This window comes from Ceratotherium simum, chromosome 5, assembly GCF_057802395.1.
Source record: "Ceratotherium simum simum isolate JZ-2026a chromosome 5, ASM5780239v1, whole genome shotgun sequence".
Lineage (NCBI taxonomy): Eukaryota > Metazoa > Chordata > Mammalia > Perissodactyla > Rhinocerotidae > Ceratotherium > Ceratotherium simum.
Window position 1 is genome coordinate 25421609 of NC_141904.1, and position 24174 is coordinate 25445782.

At 37.4% G+C, this 24174-nt stretch overlaps 1 protein-coding gene across 1 annotated transcript in view; it reads left to right on the forward strand.

Moving 5' to 3' along the window:
- The window catches only part of KCNH8 (potassium voltage-gated channel subfamily H member 8), a 369427-nt gene that overhangs the window by 263931 nt on the left and 81322 nt on the right, over positions 1-24174 (forward strand). The window contains exon 8 of the mRNA XM_004419411.3: positions 15501-15698. Within this exon, the coding sequence (XP_004419468.1) occupies positions 15501-15698 (198 nt within the window). The remainder of the gene's footprint in view (positions 1-15500; positions 15699-24174) is intronic.

Below are 24174 nucleotides of genomic sequence, written 5' to 3' on the forward strand. Positions count from 1 at the left end.
ATGTGACCAAATACTGAACTGAATTGAAGAGTAGATGTGTTGATCCTACCATTTGGAACCTCCCGCTTGAACTAACCCTGTGGATGTTTTGTCATCACTCTCTTGACCCCTAAAGACATTTCCATGATACGTTTAGTAATATAGACATTCTCGTTAGAATGAGAGAAAAATTTCTGACTTCTCATCTAGACGGTACTTGCTAGAACTTCATTATACTAATTTAATTTTTGGATCAAATATCTATACAGTAGGGTCAAATAATTCTTTTCCATTTCTTTTTTAAAAGCTTTATTGGAATTACTTTTATCAAGACAAGTTCTTTTCTACATAAAATTTATATCAAAATTTAATTCATCAATCAATTTTTTAAAATCCTACATCAGATGGAATGAGTTTTCTTTTGGTGACAACATTTTACCAAGTCCAATCTTCTCCATTTAAGTTTTAGAGAACTAATTTTTGTCAAGAAGATTTTATTCTTCCATCATTTTTGATCAATAACAAATTTTACTCTGTGTAGTTTTAGCTCTTGTGAATTTTATTTTTTATTGATTATCTCTACTGTATCTAATTTCTCCCCAATCAATGTTTGCTGTCTTTGATGTTCTTAGAGTGTTGATTTTCAATCAGGTTGTTTTGTGTTATTTTTGGGGGAAACTAACCAATTTTAACATGCTCTGTTCTAAACACCATCAACTGTACTTGTCTCCTTTCTGCTAATCATGTTTACTAATTGGATAAAATAATTCAAATATATATGTATGTCTTTGAACAAGGATCAAAGAGCGTGAGATAAAACAAACGATGGTATCTAGATGGAGGCAGGGGTCCCACGTCATTGCAATCAGGCCAGTGAGTCAAAATGTCCTCCTTCAAATTTTTAGACACCTCAGTGGAATCAGTCAGGAGACATATGGTTTTGCCAAGTGATAGTGATGCCTTTGAGATATTCAATATATTTTATTCTCTGTCTACAATTAGGGATCGCTTTATTCTAACACACAAATCTCCCTACGGCATATGCCCATTTTTAGTTATATACATGATATATGATGACAATTAATTGTCAACTCATCTTCTAGTTTAGAAAGCTACATTATTTTTGAATAATATAGTTATTTGTGACAAAGAGAGAGAAGATCACAGAAGAGGTAAAAAGGAACAAATATTTTCAGCAGTAATCATACCCCAGGCACTATGACAGATGTTCTACAAAATTATCTTCTTCAATCCTCTCAACAAATAAGGAGGCATTTTTCGTTCCATTTTTTCAGTTGAAGAAGTTGGAACTTAAAGGGCTAGATTACCAGAAGTCAAATTGTTAGGTAGTGGTGGTGGCGGCAGTCCAAGCCATGCTGCAAACCCAAAGCCTGTTTTATGTACATGGCAAGAGGATCTATTCTGTGGTCTTTATGATTTAGAAAGATATGCTTTACCATTTCACAAATATGTATTGAGTGCATATTCGGTGCCACATCTGAGCTCGGCTTGGAAACCAAGTGTATAAGGGAGACCATAATCTGTACTCTCACGAAGCAGCCAGTCTAGTGGGAGCTGCAGGCAGATAATCAGATGAGATTAAAGTGTAGTAAGGCCTCCCGTGGGGGGATAAAGGAGCAAGGGGCTAAGGGATTGATCAGTTTAAGCAATGGGAATGAAAAATTGATTACATAGATTACTGAAAAGTGAGAGGGGTTAAAAATACCCCCTAAATGATATCACTGCAGGTGAGAGAATTTGGCAACATCTTGAAAGATCCTTAAAAATATTCATAAATGTTACATCATAGTGATGATGATTCATAACGATTAGAAATTATTATCTATATACCAGCATAGGAATTGAATGTCGGCAACCTGACATCTTTAGCATGTGCTTCCCTGAAGACTGCCAAGTGTCTCTCACTCTTCTACATTTCTTGGGCTTCATAGGCAGACTGAATGACGCTAAGATGAATCCCAAGAGGTTTCTCCAACAGTTTCTCAAAGCCTCAGTACCTTTTGCCTTATTGTTTCTTTAAAAACAATTTCTAAAATTTTAAAATGTGCATTATCATTTTTTGCATGATGAATATTCTCAAAATAAAGTGGGAGGAACTCTCCTGACTATAAAAAGAATTATACTAAATCTACCCCCTTATTATTTGTGATTTCCCTGTTACACGCTCACTCATACACACACACACATACATACACATGCATATATGGGGGGAGAATAATTTTTCCTGTTAATTTATTCAAAGACTTAACATTCTTGCCAGGAAGTTAGCCAAGTCAAGTCAAGTCTTGTCATGAAGGGGTAATTACTGACCAAAAAAAACTGACTGTGTTTGATTCTGAGACTAAACATCAAAGATAGACTTTGACAATCTGCAGGATGTTCAAAAAAGAGAACAGGCACAGGAAGTGGTGTCATCTGACCTTGAAAAAGATGACCTCATAGAGTTGGTGAAGTTGAAGGCATTGACAACTGTATTTCTAAACATTTCTTACATATTGTGGAAGAAGCGAGTAGAAATAAGGATGAAAGGTGGAGAACAAGAGGAGACAGATTTGGCTCAGCACAAGACTTAGGGAGAGCCAGGGCTGTGACAATGGGGTAAATCATGTCTTCCTGGATCTTCAGCTCTTATTGAAACTGGGAGCCAAATCCTGACCTCCACCAAGGCCTGGGCTCACCAGGGCCCTGGGTGCTTAGTGTCGTCCTGAGAGGTCCCTGCCACTGTTCCCTCCACCCTGCCAGGTCGTGCTGCTTCTGCTTCCAGCCACTTTTCCTCAAGATGTTCTGGTGTTCTTGAACTTCTCTGTTCCCATCATCGCTGTGCCTCTTGCTACCCCTGCTATAGGCCCAAAGTTGGACAGCTTTCTCCCTGAACGACACCTATAAAACCTGACCTATGGAATTTGAAACATGTTTTCCTGAAACTGGACTGAAGGGTTTTCGGAGCATACCATCCAATAAAAGTATGAACACATTTTTTCCAATTGTTAGGGCAAGACTTAGGCAAATGTATGAACAAGCTATGTACTGTACTTTGGTTATAATGTGAGTTAAACCAGCTTTTGTGTGCCAGGCTGGAGACTAAACCATCTTTTGCCCTCATTTTCCTTGTTTCAAATCCATTAAAAAGGCATTATGGTTGCCAAATAATGGACTTGCAAACAGAGAGTTGGTGTCTGTAGGTGAAATTAAAAGCCAAATGTCAGTGAATGGAATGGTTAAAGCGTGATTCAAGGTGCTTACTTTATGCAATATTTTTAATAAGATCCAAGAAATTACATAGGAAAGTGGGTTCTCGTAAGAAAAACAAAAGCTATGTGGTCTTTAATTTCTCCACAGCGTACACCTGACCTATATAAAGTCTCTTGCAAAGTCCACAAGAGGGTAACCAAAGAGTTCCATTCCTGGAAAGTGAAGTGTTGGGAAGTTGCTGAGAGTTCATGCTGTGGTTCCAAAAAGCTCTTGTGTTACTGTAGCCTTTGCATACACAGACCATTAACACATCAATTCCCGCCAACTACCTCTGAAATAACAGCTAGGGCTTCTAGGGGGTGGAGGGTGGTGAAGAACATCACAAAAGTTTCCGTGCTCAAAATAAAAATAATGCCAGGTCTCCAGACCATATGTCCTAACGATGGTGACCGTAAGCAGAAGAAGACAATACGGAAAATTTCCGTTTGCAGGTGGAAGGGAAGAGCAGCCACAGAGAAAAACCCACTGGGGTAGCCATTTCTATGAAAGACATGAAGTCAATCAGAGTGCATTAATACCAAAGCTTGACTCACAAGAAGCATGAGGAAGTAGCACAGCATATTAAAAAGTAGAAAAGACTTTTAACTCAGACAAACCCAGATTCAAAACCTGGTCCTTCTCCTTAAGAGATGTCTACTCTGGTCATGTTTTACTTTAACCTTTCTAAATACCAACATTTTAATATCTACATTTCAGGTTATAATACTTAGCTCTTAGAGTTGTAAGAAATTAAATCACACAATATAGGATTAAATGAGATAATATCTCAAGTATTCAACACATTGGGTGAACAATGTGTGGTCTCCAACCAGAAATCCACAAAGAAGAATAATACAACATACTACTATTTTTACCATAATCAGTCAAATAATGGCAAAGCAAATCGATGTCAGAAAATATTCTGAGCCTATGTCCCACCCATTTCATGTCTTCAGTACCTCATAATGGAAAGTGGCATTTTTAAGTATAAATGATGTGGGATCCTTGATTTCCAAGAATGATATGATTGTGCACATTTGTATACACTATTGTGTTTATTATTTTCTACTTATGGAAATGGGATGCTGGATTAATATTTTATACAGACTTTCAATAATGAAGAATTTTAAAAGTCTCCACTATTTTCAGTAAAACGGAAAACCTTCATTCCTTTAAAACAGCAGAAGCCACAATAATAATAGCTTTTTATCTCTGCTTCCTGTGTGTAAAACTGCACTCTGCTAAGCAGAGTGAATTGTGTCACTTAACTTCACAACAGCCTATGAGGTGAGTTACTATCATGTTCTCCATTTTTAGAAAGCAGGAGACAAGGCACAAAGAGGGTAAGTATCTTACCCAATGTTACTCAGTGATTGAGTAGCAGAACTAAGATATGAAAAGGTCAGGCAATATAATTCCAAGACATGCTTTCTGATGCACTTCCCTATGCTGTGTTACTTGCCTTCTGGCTTATCAATGTTTACTGCACTACCTGATCTGACATACTTCTCTGTAGTCATGTTTCTCTTCTGCATTCTTCCTGTGTTTCTTGTTCCTCTATGTTGTCTCTCTGCACTCTATTTACTTTTCATTTTTAAAAATATCCATGCCACCCTTTAGGTCTCTCTGACACAATCACCTTGCCCTGTGTTTGCTTCAAGCCCAATCACTCAGCCACCTGCTGGCTGAAAACTTATTTTGAACGTTCATGCAAATTCCCACTACTTATTGTGTTTCTCACCCCATCAAACAAAGTTAGTTACATGTTTTTAAATATATTATTAGACATATGAGTCAGAATCAGCTCTTCTAAAGGAGAACAAAGGCTGACACCTCAAAGTTGGTGGTTCGTTTTGAGACTTGGGCCTTTCCTAAAACCTTGAAGAAAAGGCCTTTAGAACAGTTTCAGTACCAACAGAAGGTAAATCAAATCCAGAGGACTCATTAATGGAGTATTTGAACAACATTCTAGCATATTATGGAGTCTAATTTATTTTAGGTTACTTTTATAATTGAGATGTTAGAAAATGTATCTCCTTTAATGTGTTTGGACGAAACATAATTAGAACTTTATTTTAAAGTTCTGCAAACCAGAGAAACTTGAGATTCCTTTTTAATGGATGTCAAGCCCTATCCTTCTAACTTAAAGGACTGCCAGGCAACTACTAAAAACAGCTGAAAAATGGTTTGCAAACGTGGGGCATGTCCCTTCATTTTTCTTCTTTAGGTTTGCACCCACTCTGAACCTTTGAGAGAAAAGAGAGGACAAGAAAGAAATTGGGGGCAGATAATGAAAAACACTTTAGCATACCAATAAAATAAAATTATTTGTCTGGGTTCAATTATTTTTATCCCAAATTATCTTCCTGAAACAGATTTTTGTCCTGATGTAGGTGCAAGTGAGGAATGCTTTGGATTAGAATTTTCTTCCTGAGTGACAAGTTGTCTTTGTAAATGATAGTCTGAGCTCAGGCATGAATGAATTTCAGCCTTGGAATTATATTGCCTGATGTTTTCATATCTTAAGTTTTGCTACTTAATTGTTGTGTAACTTTGGGTAAGATACCCTCTTTGTGCCTGAGTCTCCTGCTTTCTAAAATGGAGAACACGACAGTAACTCCCCTCATAGGCTGTTGGGAGGTTAAGTGACACAATTCACATAAAGTGTTTAGATGAGCACAGTTTTACATACAGCTATCAGAGATGAAAAGCTACTATTGGGGCCGGCCCGGTGGTGTAGTGGTTAAGTGTGCATGCTCCACTTCTGCAGCCCGAGGGTTTGCAGGTTCAGATCCTGGGCATGCACTGATGCACCGCTTGTCAAGCCATGCTGTGGCGGCGTCCCATATAAAGTAGAGGAAGATGGGCATGGTTGTTAGCCCAGGGCCAGTCTTCCTCAGCAAAAAAGAGGAGGATTAGCATCGGATGTTAGCTCAGGGCTGATCTTCCTCACACGCACACACAAAAGGCTATTATTATTGTTGCTGCTGTTGTTTTAAATGAATGAAGGTTTTCTGTTTTACTGAAAATAGTGGAGACTTTTAAAATCCTTCATTATTGAAACCTGTATAAAATATTAATACAGCATCTCATTTCCATAAGTAGAAAATAATAAACACAATAGTGGAAATAATGTACACAATCACATCATTCTTGGAAATCAAGGATCTTGCATCATTCATACTCACAAATGCCACTTTCCATTTTGAGGTACTGAAGACATGAAATGGGTAGGATGTCGACTCAGAATATTTTCTGGCATTGATTTGGTTTGCCGTTACTTGACTTTTTATGGTAAAAATAGTAGTATGCTGTACTATTCTTATTTGTGCATTTGTGGTTGGAGACCACGCATTGATCACCCCATGCTCTAAATACTCTATATATTATATAATTTAATTCTATATTGTGTAATTTAATTTCTTACAACTCTAAGAGCTTTGTATTTCAATCTGAAATGTTGATATTAATGTCCCACAAACTCATTAAGCCATGAGAAGAAACATCAGAGCAGTTACTCAGGAAAAATCGCCCATGTTGAGGCACAGATCTGAAAGCATTGTGACTTGTATGAGCATTTTATATAGGATGTGAAATGCAAACAGTTCGTAGTTTATGTTCTGCTAACTTTGCAGTAAGCCTAATCTTTGTCAGAATTTCCTCTATTTTTAGCTGAGATTTGAGAGGCATTTGGAAGTGCCCCAGTTGGCTGGAAACAAATGGTCTGTGCTGCCTCTTCTTGGGATCAGTCAGAAAACTCCACAGTAGCTGTTCAACTGTGGTTTTGGATTGTTTCACGTTTTTCATTCTTTCTAGAGTGTTTCGTTTGTTTTGGTTTTGGTTCTTTGGTGCATGTGATGATGGCCAATTTTGGCAGTTTACAATAGTGTATAGTCTTTCAATGAATCATTGTTTAAGTGAAATGGTATACCTTAGTAACCAATATTCAGGAAATTTCTGTTATACAAACTTCAAATTTAAGTAGACTTCAGAGAACTGGCAAACTCTGGACTGGATTTAACACAAGTGGTACATTTTTTTGTGACAGTAAGAATTGCATATAATATTTCTCACTCTGAAAAATTGTTCAGCACTGGAAATAGAGCAGAAATGATGCATGCACCAAAATGTGAAAACCTTCCATTCTTATCCCATCAGTATTTGCTGATGGATCATCACTCAGATAATTAAAAACAGATAAAAGATGAATTCACAAAATCATGGGTTATTACACAAGCGTTTTGCTTTAAAATGTCATCGATTTGTGAAGAAATATTACAAGATCTTATTTCATAAAATCTTAGATCTGAAAAAGAACCTAGAGATCACTCAGCCCAATCACCTCATATTCAAGTTTGTAAAACAGAAGACCAGACAGGCTAATAGGTACATAAAGGTTCATACATCTAATTAGTTAGTGGCAAGACCAAGATTAGGAGCCCCATTTGCTGACTCAAAGTCCAGTCTCTACTACTTTATGAGTAATTCTTTTTGTTTCAGAATTTTACCTCGAAAGCAAGTTATACCACCTCAGAAATGTAAGATAACTTTTTGTGAGAATCAAAGTGTGAGGTTAGTGAGAATTCCCAATAATGGAGTTCCTATTCACATTGGGACCTCAAATTTACTGATGCCTTCTTCTACTGGAATCAACAAATCAATAGCAAACACCACTTCAGCCTTGAGTCCTTCTAGTCTTATCCTTGGTCATATCCTCTCAAATGGCGATGGAGTGAAAGGTTGAGAGTGAGTTTTGGAACCAAAGTCTCTGAACTTCTCCTTAATTCTATTTCTTAAAATAGAGAAAGTCCATAGTTTAGTTAGTAGCAATGTAATAATGTTAATTTCATAGTTTTGACAAATGTACCATGGTAATGTAAGATATTAACCTTAGAGGAAACCAAGTGAAGGATATTCAGGGATTCTCTGTTCTCTTTGCACACACTCTTTGTGTGTTAATCTAAAATTATACCAAAATAAAAGTTTGTTTAAAACAAAAACAAAACAAAAAATCATAGTGGCAGGCCCTAGGAGATCCTGAAGGAATGGAGATAAGTATGTTTCTTATCCATGATGTTTCTTTTGGGTGCTGCGGAAAGTAGATATTTTAAGGAACAATAGAGATGAAGTCTCAAGCTTTTCTCTGATATTTTGTTCAAGGTTAACAACTCTTTTTGAGTACCTGTAGCAGTAAATACAACACCTCACCAATGCTTTGGGTCTCAATTGCCACACCACCGCCACCCACACATAGACACACAAACACATGCGCACACTCAGACTTCTGACACTTATCCTGATATCTCTCAATCATTTCTACAACTGGGTAGTCCCACACTTCAGCCTCTCGCCGAGAAGGCTGAAAAAGCCAGAGAGGTTCCCATAGCAGTCATTGTCTCCCATTGCTTTCCTTCTCCCTGCCGGGCACCTGCTGCCTTATTTCTCACAAGAATCACAGTGCTTTTCCACCTCTCACACTAATGAAGTCCAAGAGGGTTATGTAGGTCTTCAGAATTATGGAGGGAGGGGAAGCTAATGTTAACTATAGTATTTTCTATGCTTGGAATTTGCATTATAAACCTCTTGGTCGCTGGTAAAGTGATAGTCAGGTTCTAAATACCATGTTATCCTCTGTCTACATTGTGCATTATGTTTGGATAATTCTGCTATTTTCTCTGATATGATTCTGGGACACATTCCCCCACACTAGGCAAGAGAGGGCACTGGAAATGTAAACATTTAATAATGGTTTCAACAAGCACAATTAAGATAATGTAAAATGATTACCTCTTTATAAGTAGTGCAGTATAGCAGGAAGGTTGCAGATGTTAAAGTTAGAGTGTCACAGATTTGCCTCTCAGTTCCACTACTTCCTAAAAGAAGAGAGAAAATTGCTCACCTTCTCTGTTAGGACTCCATCGGTTAAAAAAAAAAGCAGACTTATTGTGAGAGTTGAGTGAAAATAATGTTATATGAAAGCCTGGCAAAATATTTGGCATTTAGTAAGTGTTGGCTGGAGTCGCAAATGTTATTGGTGCTCCCCAATCTGTATGATTCTCATCCTTAGGATCTCTATCTGTTTGCCTGAGGCGTTGTCTTAAACTGTGGAAGGCTCCTCTGCTAGCAGGCGTGGCATTGATGGGGAGTTAATGTTCCCTAGGAGCAGTGCTCAGTCAGTGATGGCTGACGGTGCCTATATTCCCCTGCGCTAACAAGCCTGTGTGTTCTACATGGTCCCACAGGTTCCTCGATGGGATTAAGATCCAATTGCCTATTAGTCAATTGCCTATAGTGGTAACTTGCTTGATTAGACATACTTCATTGTCTGCCTTCCCTTCTCGGTGTCCCTTCCCCACTGTCTCCTAGAGATACTTACTGGACTCAACACTTAAATAAATTACTTATACTTAGAGCCTCGTCTCCAGGTCTTCTTCTGCGAAGCATTAACTAAGACTGCTTCTTCCTCCACCATGTATGTACACCATAATAAAAAATGGTGCCTTGCTTGTAAAGGCATTCAGCTTACTACAACACCAGTACTCTTGGGTCTATACATATAGCATGTGAGGTACTGTGGCATAGTGGTCAAGAACCTGGACTCTGACAACACACAGATCTGGATTAAAATCCTGACACTGCCACTTTGAACAAGTTATTTAATATCTCTGGGCCTTAGTTTACTCATCTTTAAAATGGGGATAATAATTTATAAGTTGTTGTAATGATTAATGAAATAATGAGTCAAAATATGGATGGTAATTGTTCCTATCCCATAGGGTTAGTGCACGTAAAGAAGATAAAAGATGCACCACCCTAGCGGAGTGTCTGGAACACACTCAGTAAACTGTTAACCATATTAGGTTGCTAATAACAAGAAAACCATAACAAGGGCTCCATTCTTGCTTCTAGCTAAACCCTATTACAACATGATTCATTCATGCTAAATTAAGTAAAACACCATTTTGAATTATAGGTGTGATTATGCATGTGCCAATCTTTTCTCTCTTTTCTCTATCCATACAAACACATCTTCACGCACACATATAAATCTGATTTAATAAGCTTACATTTTTCTGGATGGTTTTTCGTATTACTACTACATTAATTTTATATGATTCACCAGGGGCTTTCCTTAAATAACATGCTCCTATTCCTCTCAGTAAACATAAAGTATCTGTTAATTTACCAAATGCTAATATAAACTAAACTTGTCAAGAACACATCTGTTAGGGGCTGGCCCTGTGGCATAGTGGTTCAAGTTCAGCTTTCTCTGCTTTGGTGGCCCAGGTTTGTGGATTCGGATCCTGGGCAAAGACCTACACCACTCATCAGCCATGCTAAGGTGGTGACCCACATACAAAATAGAGGAAGATTGGCACGGATGTTAGCTCAGGGCCAATCTTCCTCAGCAAAAAAAAAAAAAAAAAAGAACACAGCTGTTATATAAAGCAGGTCACATCTGTACCAACTGTGAATGCACACACATGCACAGTAAAAGTGAGTATATTGTTGTAGGGAACCTAAAGAGTAACATGATAAGAAACTCTGTTTAGAGTTAAAAGTATGTAATTAAGCAAAATACCGGGCCCACAGTAAATATGCAATGAAAAATACATGGATTGAATCATCGTGCTAAATTATAGGCTCTTCTAGGCATAACCATTAAAAGTAATTCTATCTTTGAAATTGATATTTATTTCACAAATCTACTCTATTTTATTCATCTAATCTATTTTAGTAATGATAGGATTATTTTATATCCCTTGTTTGTATCAGATGGCAGTATATTCAGTATATTTAGCTCCTACTTTATGTTGTGAATGCTTTTTCCTTCAAAATGTTCTTTAGAAAAAACAATTTTGAGCAGAAGCAGACAGACTGTTCTAGGACATCCCTTCCTTTAGAGATGAGTTTCTCCGGCATAAAAAAAGATTGGCTTCCAAACTGGTGAAATTGCTTCTTCTGTACAGCACAGTGACATGTTGTTTTGTAACAGTGGAATATGTGCTCTCTTTTTGGACAAGCTGTTCTGTGAAAAAGTCTTATTTAGCCCACAGAGCCAATCCCCGGATTTGTGGGTGTTACCTTCTTTCTGTATTACCAGGTTTTTCCATCATCTTCATTGCTTCTGCTCTGTCAGCTGTAACACAGTTTAGTAGCCACCCTTCTTAAAAAACAAGATGTTTCTGAAAATAGAACAGTTGGCTAGACAGAAAAGAGATAGCAACAAAAGTAGGTCTGTTGTTCGTCTGTGTTTCGCTCCCTGAATCATTTCTGACACACACAGTTTCACACATATGTAAACGAACCGGCATTGAGTGAGAAGAGAATCTAACATAATCTGTATGTCCTAACACAAACTTTTATCCTATTTTATTAAGGAAATCAAATTATATGAAAACTGATTTTGTTCTGAGATTTCTTAAATGTTTCACTTTTGTGCCAATTAAGGAGTTCAACCTAGTGTATTGGCTGGATTTGTTTGCTTTTTTTTAATGAAAGAACTTAGGTCCCCTAAGTAAATGAAGACTTTAATTCAATTCAAGATCAGTTCATTGATCCAGTCGTTTATTCACAGTTGATTGTATAGCTGATTCAGCCGAGACAAAGCAGTGGCTTTACTGTGTTTTGTTTCCTCTGTGCATCAACTAAAACAAAAATTAGGTCGTGCAGTATTTACTCTCTGGGCAAAATGACATTTTTCAGCTGCTCAGACTTCCCAATAATTAGCAGGAAAGACCAATATGGAACAAAGGAACAAGCCCCTGTAATCACTTCTTTGTCAAGTAGAAATGATATGACGTCCCTTTCAGAGCACAACTTAGAAGACACATGAGAAATAGCCAACCCACCAGCCATTCAACATCCTGTGGTTGTGTGTACTTGACAACACTTGTAGGGTCAAATGCCTACAAGAGCACTGCTCTGCAGAAAGGGACATCCTGAGCATAATGATATGTTCAGATGTCATCTCTGCTTCCTGATTTTACCTCTGTGCCTTGCCTCTCCCTACAGTGCATATAAGCACACACACATATAAATATTTTTTAAGTGCCTACTTGTGTTGCTTTTGTGATATCTCTTTAATTAATCTTGGATAAAATGTCTTTATTTCTAAATCTTTTTCCATACAGGATTAAAGTAAGTTTTACCAAAGCAAGCTTTATCTGTTCCTCTTTCCGTTCACTTGTAATTCTAGAGCAGAGCTTTTTGATCTGGGTCTTTGGAGCAGACATGTATGAAAGGGCTTCAGGAGGCCATGAACCACCTGAAAATATATACAGAATCGTGCGTGTGTTTCCACATGTACTCGTTCTGAGAAAAGGACCACGTCTTTCTTTAGATTTACAAATGGGTATATAACTCCCCAAATTTTAAGAACTACTGTACCTGGATTTTCTCCCTGTCATTTCTTTTTTTTTTTTTTTTTTTGTGAGGAAGATCAGCCCTGAGCTAACATCCATGCCAATCCTCCTCTTTTTGCTGAGGAAGACTGGCCCTGAGCTAACATCCGTGCCGGTCTTCCTCCACTTTATATGGAAGGCTGCGGCAGCATGGCCTGACAAGCAGTGCGTCGGTGCGCACCCGGAATCTGAACCCCGGGCCGCCAGCAGCGGAGCACGCGCACTTAACCGCTAAGCCACGGGGCCAGCCCCTCCCTGTCATTTCTATTAGTTCGGAAATACTAAATTTTATCACATGCTACCCCTGGGTTCTACCGAATGTGTTTAGTCACCGCCTTCCTTTTCTGTTATAGTTCACTGCTGGTCTCTTATTTTCTCTTACCTTTCTGAATTTTGTGCTTTCTCTGTTCCAATTTAAGTAACAGAAGAAAGAGAGAGAAAAGAGATATTAGGTACTAAACTTCTATGAGTAACAGTGGTTGGCATTTTCTTCATGTGGCATCTTGTTTAATCCCACGGCAGCCCTACAAATTAGATAGTATCCCTATTTTCACAAATGAGAAACATGAAGCTCGAAGAAGTTAGCCATTCCTGCTGCCTGTAAATGGAAGAGTTCAGATTTAAATCTGTGTTTGAAACTAGAGTTTATCCCTTCGTGAAGCCTTTACAGAGTAAACGGCCATAGCTTACTAATGGCATCACCTTTTACAACTTGTAACTTACATTTTATTATTATTCTCTATCAGCAAAAACTATGTTCAGGGCCGGCCCCGTGGCTTAGAGGTTAAGTGCACGCGTTCCGCTACTGGTGGCCCGGGTTTGGATCCCGGGCGGGCACGGACGCACCGCTTCTCCGGCCATGCTGAGGCGGCGTCCCACATAGAGCAACTAGAAGGATGTGCAACTATGACATACAACTATCTACTGGGGCTTTGGGGAAAAAAAGGAGGCGGATTGGCAATAGATGTTAGCTCAGAGCCAGTCTTCCTCAGCAAAAAAAAAGAGGAGGATTAGCATGGATGTTAGCTCAGGGCTGATCTTCCTCACATACACAAAAAAACCACTATGTTCATTACACTTTGTGCATAAATCTAGTACAAATTTACAAATGCACTTGTTGCTATATTGTATCAATGTTGTCATATTATCTCATACTATCACAGAAGGCAAGAACCATTTATACATTCATTAATTCATTCAGTTTTTAAAATAACATTTATTAAATCCTACTATTGTCAGTTGCTTTACTAAGTTCTAGAATAGTGTTCTAAGTTTTATCTTCACATTAGATTCTATTGGGGAACTTTTAAAAAATACCAACACCAGGGCTTGGCACCAGGAATTTTGATTCAGTAAATGGAGGTGGCATTTGGGCAGTTTATTTTTTAAAAAACTTCCCCAGCTGCAACCAGCATTGAGAACCATTGTTCTAGAGCAGTGGTTTTTCAAGGTGTGGTCCCCTTGATCTGCAACATCAGCATCAGGTGGGAATCCATTACAAAGGCAAATTCTCAGCCTTTACCCCAGCCTCCTCGTGTACTGTACCAGAAACTCCAGGGATAGGACCTGGCTATCTCTGTTTAACAAGCCTTCTTGATATTTTCTGAGGCAGGCTAAAGGTTGAGAAACACTTCCTTAGAGACACAGGTTGAATAAGGTATGGTACTTGCCGCTAAGCATTTCTCCTTGGTCTCAAGAAATTCCCAGTGGTTTCAAATTTGCATTTTAATAACCTAGCACAGTTCCATCATTTATAACTTTAGTTGATAATGACAACATTATTACTACTTAAAAAGTGTAATACTTTTCATCTCTTCTTGGGCAGCCATTAAATGAAGTATTTATAAGCAAGTGGTCATCAGTAGGAATGGAATAACATCCCTTAGCAAAAGTCTTATGAACCTTACGGGTTGAGCTGAATTGTTATAGTGTTTTGTAACACACACACACACACACACACACAGAGGGAAAGAATTTTAAAATATAAAATCTTAAGGGGTAAATATTTCCAATAAAGGAATTTAAAGTGGTCTTTGTGTTCTGTTTCCATTCTATTATTTTTAATATTATACTTGCTATTTCCTATCTTTATTAATATAGCTTTTTAACAGTTTATGACAGTATAATTGACATACAAGAAACTGCACATATTTAAAGCATTTAATTTGATAAGTTTTGACACATATATACGCCAGTATCATAAAACAGTTGTAGCAGGGCATCCGATTCTATTATAGGTACTTCTTAGTTATACAGTTTTCCCCCTCCACTCCTAAATGGCAGAATGAGGTTGCAGAGAAGGCTTCCTGAAGAAGGTCACATGAGATAAGACTTGTAAGGCAACTAGATATCAGCCCAAGTGAATAAAATGGGAAAAGGTTGTACAGGATAGAAATAAAGCCCACGTCACCTGCTGAAGTCTAGATTCTTGTGGTTGTTGCTATTCATCATCACGCAGGTCTTAAAAATACGTACTCGACCCTGTTAATTTCTTAAAATTCCAATTGAGAAATGAGCTTAACCTTAACGAAATACACAACACCGTTACTGAGAGTAGCACTCCAGGTCTCCATCTCTGAAGGCAGCTGCTTGCATTCGGGTGACCTGTTGAGCTTTGACCCCCAATCCTTTCTCGAGTGCATTACACTCGTGTGTAATACACGTGTGTATTACATGGAATGGCTTGCATGAAAGTGATGTTTTTGCTTTTATAGCAATGGAATCTAATTCCTTGCCTTTAACTTCCTTTTAAGTTTCTCTCCTTTCTCCTGAGCAAATTAGTATGTTTGTTTATCATTATCCCCATGTGCTAATGCTGGGACTTTACTTTTTGGGCTTAAATTCTCACTCTTTCTTCCATTGCAGGTTGGCTCCATGAGTTGGGAAAGAGACTGGAGTCTCCATACTATGGCAACAATTCTTTGGGGGGCCCGTCGATCCGGAGTGCCTATATTGCTGCTCTGTACTTCACCCTCAGCAGCCTCACCAGTGTTGGGTTTGGGAACGTCTCTGCTAATACAGATGCAGAAAAGATCTTCTCCATCTGCACCATGCTGATTGGTGGTAAGGGAAATTCTTCTGTTATACCAAAGGAAGGAACAAGTGTCTGCCCTGTGTTGCTGTTCTGTTTGCTCTGTCCTAAAACACAATGAAAATATATTGGAAGACTCTAAAAAGCACTGATTAGGAAATCAGTGACAAACATTTTAATATACAGATTAGCAATGAAAGTCTGTGATGTCAAAGAATTGCATTTTCTGGACAGATGAAGAAGTAACTGTTTACCTGATGGTTGATTTTGAAAGGGCAGGCACTTTGTATTCTCAACATGGTATTTACCCCCAGTGTTTGTGAGTTACATGAGGAGGAATTGCAGTATATGGTTGAAACTCCATTTTATAGTCCCAAAGAGGTCAGTGTTATCAAATTTTATTGATACTAATGTCGTAAGTTAAGGATGTCTGATAGATCACTTAGTTAAAAATAAAAACAAAACCAAAAAACACCAATACAATAATAATAAATAGTTAACATTTATTAATCGCTTTTATCTTCCATTCTCTGTGCCAAATGCTTCAACACAATACTCTAAGTAATTCCATAAGGCAAATCTATGGGTTCGGCATTATCGTTATCCCATTTAACAAATAGACAAATTATTCGACTATTGTCTCTGAGTTCCAAACTCACCTTCCTCACTATGCTTTTGTAATGCTGGAGTGTGGACTCTGCAAACCTCCTTATTTACTAGTCGGCTTCAGTTACTTCTGCCAATAGGGGGCACCAGAGGGAAACTAGCAGGCAGGAGGCGTGGAGAAGGGACTGCCTGCTTCCAATGTGTATGATGTACCTTAAGCGGCAGGCTACTTCCGGCAGCAGCAAGTGGTTGAAGCCTTCAGCATCTTCAGGCACTCCCAGAACCAGCCTCATTGGGCCTTCTTGGAGATCTGTGCATGAGCTGGGAGTGCCGTCACATCCAAAGTCAGAGCTGGTCCCTTGTGGCTCCTCTCAGCTCCTCCTCTGGGCTTCTGTGTTCTGATAACCCCACTTCTTCCCTTTGTTTATCCTCTCTAAGGGCAGAATCTCCTCCCTGCAAGTTATTATATCCATGTTACCTCTATACTTTCTGTTTGCTCATTCAGCTTTCCAACACCAGGGAAACCATTTCCCTATAGTAAATTCCCTTTGTTGAAATATTTAATTTCTCTTTTCTGAACGTCCTAACTTATACAGGATTGATACTATTATTATCCACATTTTTCAAATGACAAATCTAAAGCTTGGAGAAATAAAATAACTTTCCCAATACCATACAACCAGTAAGTAAAAGAAGCAAGGTTCGAACCCAAGTGAATACTTACTTCTATCTTTAAATATGTAAATGGAAACTTATTGAATTATAAGACTGCTATCATGGAGTAATAGTACACGTGGATGTCTGCCTGGATCAAGTAAGCATTTATGTTAGACCAGAGTTCTTAAATGAGGGTTCTGTTAGTATTTTCTGCCCCACAGTATTCCCCCCAAAAGCCTGTTTTATCATGTTCTCTTAAAGGCCTTAATCTTAAATATCACTTAGAGTTTTGAACCTTAAAATATGGGATGGTTTCTACCAGATTCCTTGCTTGGGAGATGTGAAATGAGTATTTGGGGCTTTAGGTAATGAGTCATCAGGCCAATGGTGAAATCAAAGAAGTTTAAAGCCAAACCTGCCCTCAAGGAGCTTATGATCCAGTTTGGAAGATAGGCTGAAATACATGGAAAGAGTTTTAAGAATACAAAGCATTAAATGCTAAGAGTCAAATAAGTCAGGAAGTTCCAAAGCAGTGAGAAACGAGGGCCAGGAACCCAGAGAATTTCTTGGAGAGGCAGTACTTGTGGCAGAGTTACTGAAGTAGCACGCTGGGACTGCAGCAATTTGAACAGGCTCTTGGCTGATGTGGAGCAGTAACAGCCTAGGGAGCAAAGAACAGGCATTTTCATTTTCTGAAGAGCTACAATGTGCCAGATCCCGTGGTGGCTGTTTTATACCCAATATTATGACTTACATAATTGCCGCTCTCTTTGATTGCCCATCTTTCAGCCTAGCAAAATGACAAGCATTTTGCAAATAAACATAGTCTATATTTATTTAATATTTTCCCATGTTTCTTCTAGTCCTAATGGAAATTTTGGGAAATGCTCAAATGCTCAAGGCTTAACCTACTAATTTGACATTTGAAGAATCTTAGATAATTGAGTTTATTCTCTATTGGTGCACTGACTATATTGTGAGTGGTCCTGAATCAGAAATTGTTAAGGCATAAATGATTTTCTGCTGTTCACTGTAAGTAGAAGCAATAGTGGTCACAAGGCCAAAAGATATGAGAAATAATCAGGTAATGTCACTTTGTCACTTGTTAAATATTTATTGAGCAAATTATCCTAGTGCAAAACCAGTGCTCATTTGTAGGTGGCATTAAAGCATTTAGATGACTTGAGCAGCACTCAGGAAACCATTGGTTTTGAATGCCAAATGACATCTAAGTAACTTGAATTTATTAGTTACAGCTTCCCAAATTGGTGTTTGTGGGAAATAACTCTGTATGATTGTGAGAATTACTCTAAGCTAGGAGAAATGATGCCTTCATTTTAATATTTCCTAATTAACTAATTACTTGCATAACTTTGAGAACGAATCATAAGAGGTCACAATATTGAACACTTTGTTCATTTAATTCTCATAAGACTAAGAGATAGAGGTTATTAACACCCCAATGTAGACATAAGGCAGCAGAGATCGAGTGAGTTGGATGTCAGGATTCACTAAGACTAGCAAACTTCTTATAAAATATCCATTTCATTATACACTGTAAATTGATTTTATTCACTTAATTTCTATAAATATACACAAATAATTATATTTTAAAAACTCTAAATATATATTACCATGGACTCAAGTCTAAGGCATTTTATTGGGAATCCCCAGATAAGGCTGATGAAATTGCTAATGACAGGGGTGCAATATTTACTACAAAAGCAGGCGGAAGCAAAATTAAAGGTTGCAAGTGACTACCAAAACCCCAGATAATTCTCTAGGGCAGAGGCACTCGCAGGCTGTGTGAGGAGGAAGGAGGAAGGGGAGGCTTCCGTCTCAGCCTCTGTAGTTATAGGGTGTGCAAAATACTGACTTATGAGGAGAATATTTAAAGCTATCAAAGAGATTAAGCAAAAATAATGAGAAAAAGATCCATATCTACACAAATCTATGTGAACTTTGAGAACACCCAAAACAAAAACGTAACCCTAAAAGCTTTAGACAACTCTTAGAATTAATAAGTGAATTTAGTAAGGCTGATAGATACAAGGTGAATATGCAAAAATCAATTGTATTTATATATACTAGAAACAAACAATTAGAAAATGAAATATGAAAAATGATTATAAAAACATCAAATATATAGGAAAAAATCTTTAAAAATGTGCAATACCACTACAGAGAGAATTACAAAACATTAGTGAGAAAATTTACAAATGGTTTAAAATTGGAAGGATATAAAATGGTGATGGTTTTAAGACTCAATATTTTAAAGATACCAGTTTTACCCAAATTAATCTAAAGAGTCAGTGCAATCTCAATAAAAATCCCAGGAGATACGTGCTTGTTTGGAAAACAGCAAGCTGTTTCTAAAACTTAGCGAAAATACAGAGCTAACACTAGTCCAAGCAATCATAAAGAAGAACGGAATAGGAAGATTTGTGCTAAAGATATCAAGGTGTGTTATAAAGTTACAGTAATTAAGAAAGTATAGTGTTGGTTCAGGAATAGACAAATAGGCCAATGGAATACAGGAGAGGGCAGAAACAGGCCTGCACACATGTGCTCACTTTACTTATGACGTAAGTGACACTGCCATGCAAAGGGGGAAATGATGATACTTTCCATAAATGTTGCTGGGTCAAATGTATATCCACATGTTGAAAAACAAACTTGACTCCTCTTAAAACTGTACATTAGGGGCCGGCCCAGTGCCATAGTGGTTAAGGTCACATGCTCTGCTTTGGCAGCCTGGGGTTCACGGGTTCAGATCCCAGGCACGGACCTATACACCACTCATCAAACCATGCTGTAGCAGCATCCCACATACAAAATAGAGGAAGATTGGCAACAGATGTTAGCTCAGAGCCAATCTTTCTCACAAAAAAATAAAAAACAAAAAACTTCACATTAAAATTAATTCCAGATGGATTTTGATCTAAATGTGAAAGAGAAAACAATAAAGCTCCTAAAAGGTAATATAAGAGAATATTTTCATGACCTTTGATTTGGCTAAGGTTTCTTCAAAATGACACAAAAAGCCCTAACCATAAAGGAAAGATTGATAAATTGAACTGCAAAACTTCTATTTTTCAAAAGACATTCTTAAGAGTGTGAAGAGGCAAGCCACAGAATAGGAGAAGACATTTGCAAACATTTATCTGATAAAAGACATTTTCTATCATATGTAAAGAACTTTTATAAATCAATAAGAAAAGAGCAGACAACCCAAAAATGTGTAAAAGCTTTAAAAAGCACTTCAAAAATACATTTCCATACTTGAATAGACAATAAACATATAAATAGGTACTCACCATCATTCATCAAGGACATGCAAATTAAGATCAAAATTAGGTAGTATTTACATTCACCAGAATGCTATATGTAAAAGCAATGACTACCCTAAGAGTTTGACAGGATATGGAACATCTTGACTTCTCCTATATTGTTGATGGAAGTGTCAATTAGTGCAACAATTTTGTCAATATCTACCAAATCTGAACAGACCTGTACTCTGTGACTCAACGATTCTACTTCTGAGTGTATATCCAATGGAAATGCATACGTACATACATCAAAACGCACATACATAGATGCTTGTAGAAGCATTATTGTAAGAATCTCAAACTGGAAATGCCCATTAATAGGAGAATAAATAAGTAAATTAGGAAATGATTATTCAATAGAGTACTATACAGTAATGAGAATGAATGAACTATTACATCATGCAACCATCTGAATGAATCTTACAAATTCAATGCTGAGCAGAGAAGCCAGACACAAAAAAGTACATATTGTATGATTTTGTAGTTCAAAAGTAGGCAAAGCTTATTGATTGCAATATAATTCATAACTGTGGTTGCCTTTGGTGAGGGGACTGGTTAGTGACTATGAAGGGGACAGAAGAGAAGACCTGGGGTGCTGATAATATTCTGCTTATCCATACGGGCAGTGATTCCATTGGTTTATTCACTTTTGAGAAATCTCCGTGAACCATACATTTAATATTTGTGTAATTTTCTCAATGTGTGTCTTTGATATTAATACCTTGTACAAGTATAATAGCTGAGCTAAAAATGATAATATAACTAACAAATGTGGAATGAGAAGGTGGGTAGCAGTGAGCTGAGATAATTGTAAAAGATTACCTTTGGAGAGTGGTATGGAGGTGAAGCGATGGGTTTGGGGCTGAACTGTTCATCATAAATTTTCTAAGCTACTTGCTTATGATTATAAAACTTTTTTTTTTTTTTTTAAAGATTTTATTTATTTTATTTTTCCCCCCAAAGCCCCAGTGGATAGTTGTATGTCGTAGCTGCACATCCTTCTAGTTGCTGTATGTGGGACTCGGCCCCAGGATGAACGGAGAAGTGGTGCCTCGATGGGCACCCGGGATCCGAACCCGGGCCACCAGCATCGCAGCGCGCGCACTTAACCACCAAGCCACAGGGCCGGCCCTAAAACTTTTTAAAGAAAGTATTAAACCATCAGAGGTTCATTTCAGTTTCATAAATATTTATGGCACACTTAAATTATGCCAGGCACTGTGCTAGATGCTGGGGAAACAAAGATGACTAAGACATGATACTTTCCTTCCAGGAGTTCACAGTTTGGTAATGGAAATAGGTACTTAGGCAGATGATATTCTTTCTTTTTCCATTTTCATTTTTCCTATTATAGTGCACATTTATAAAAGACTGGAAAATCCACACCAAAAATAAAATTACATATAATCCTATCAGCAAAAGATAATCTTTTCAGTCTTTTTATAATTATATACCCCTATTATCTGAAATATTTGTATCAACTACACATATCATTTTTGCCACCAAATAAAATATATTGAGAACATTTTCCCATGTCTTTAAAAGTTCTTCTATCACACTTAGTAGAGTCACCTAATGAGTTAGACCCCATTGATGAGGCCATCAACTCAGCCTCAGAGGGTAGATACAACTTCTAGTGAAGATGACTCATCACAGAGGACATGTCCAGTTTATGTGAGGCACTGTTTACATGAAAAAGGTAAAGAGAAACTCAACAGTCAAGGCTTTCCTTGGGTCCTCTCTTCCCAAACATCCTGACATAATTTTATTGAACCCATATGAGCTATGGTGTTCACAAATTCAGGCTGTTTTTAAGATGCCTTTATATTGCCATTTAAATTCATCATTTAGGAAATTGTTCTCACTCTCTGTTTTCTCAACCATCTGCCATCCACAACCCAGTGTTCTTGTAGCACGGAGTGGAAAATTCCAGGGCAATGAGTAGGTGGGAGAGAGAGGAGATCAGCTAAGATTACCCATTGCCTGAGCTCTGGCCTCCTTTTATATCAGGAGAAAACAGTCCCCATGTAGACTCCAAAGGAACTGCAAAGTAGTTGGCTAAAGAAATCAGCAATGATGTTGTACCTCAGGAGAGAGCACTGTTACTCAAAATCCAGAAAGAAAAGTGTTGTGAAGGGAGTGAGAGAGAGAGATCTATTTACTTTCTTCTTAGATTCCAATTGTTGAGGTTCCTCCAAAGGCCTGATAACAAGATGAGATTTTACAAAATGCATTTTATATGAAAGTCCTACACACAAAAAAAGAGCCTCCCACACACTCAGCAGCAGGCCTGGCATGCTACTTTAAGAATTATGTACATCAAATTTGCTAGAGGTGAAAGGAAAAGTGAATGGTAATTTCCAAACTGACCTGGATATAGAAGTTCTTGAGTGAAACTTTCATAGCAGATGGACTGATTTGGCCTGACAGTTACAGATACCCTTTACCAGTGTGAAAATGATAACCAGTGACAGAGAGGCAATAACTTTGGGAAGTGAAACACTAGGAGAGCTAGGGTTTAATTTTTGTAACTACTTAAATTAGAAGTATTTTCCTATGCTGAAATGAGACTTTGAAATTATGGTGACTCAGACATAGACTAGTACTTTCCAACAATTATGAATGCTACAATTAATCCAGTAATTCATTTTATTGATAATGTACAATTAAGATGCTAAATGATCTGAACATATTACTTCTCTTACTTTAAGTACTTTACACACATTATAATTAAGCAAAGCAAAGTTAAAATCATACACATAATTAAGGAAAGCAGTGTTAAAATAAATGAAATAAAATTGTTCTCGGTACTCAATTTAATCTCCATAAAAGACTATTACATACTTTTACAGATGGTAGGACTTCCAAACACTGAGTATATTAACAGAGCCTGAAATCGGTGTTTAATTTCTTTGACTTGGAGCAGAATCAGTTTTTTTGCTTGCTGAGTGTTTATCATAAATAGAGATCTCCTCTTCCAAATAAAATATTTAAGCACCAGAATTGTCATGCTTCTAAAACCATACAGAAGATCAAACCTCTATTTAGAATCTACCAAGAACCATTCAACAGTAAGTTGTTAAGCAATATTCATTTTTCTTGGGATATTTTTGACCTGTTGAAAGACATTTCATTTTTGAATATTTATGAAGAATATATACTTACACGTACTTGAGTGTAGCAGGCACTTATTGCCTATTTCTTGAATTTCTGTCATCAAAAAGTTATATCCACCAAGAACCACTTTTAATTGTTTAAGAGGTTTCTGGAAAACCTTAAATCTGCATCCTTTTCCCCAAATTTTTCTCCACTGAGCATGCTGAAAATTCATAACACTTTTCACTTTCATAGGAAAAATTAACATAAATTGAGCACTCACTGTTTTTCATACATATACTAGACACTTTTAAAAAAATATATTAACTCTTTAAATCTTGAAATAGCCCTATTAGTAAGGTACTATTATGTCAATTCACATATAAGGGAACAGAGTCCATGCAAGGGAATTAAATATCTTGCCTAGTTTACAACAATTAAGAGGTGGTAGAGCCAGGATTAAAATCCAGACACGTCTGATTCTGAAGTCCATATTCTGTCCACAACATTATATTGCCTCCTGTATATAGACTCTAAGTTTAACCCTATTCTAGTAACTTCTCCAAAATATTGAGGCCTTTATTGTTATTATGGGGTGACTTTAGAGGCATGGTGGCCATATTTTCCATAGATAAGTGATGATATATAACCTGATAAAAAATTTTAATTCCCATGTTATATTAGATTGAAATTAGTATGCCAGTGGTTAATAATTTGGGGGAAATGGTGGGGGAAATGTTGGGGGAAAAATGGAATTTGAATTGGGGCTATCCTGAAACATTCAGGAGGATAGATGTAACAACATGTTGACACATTTGCA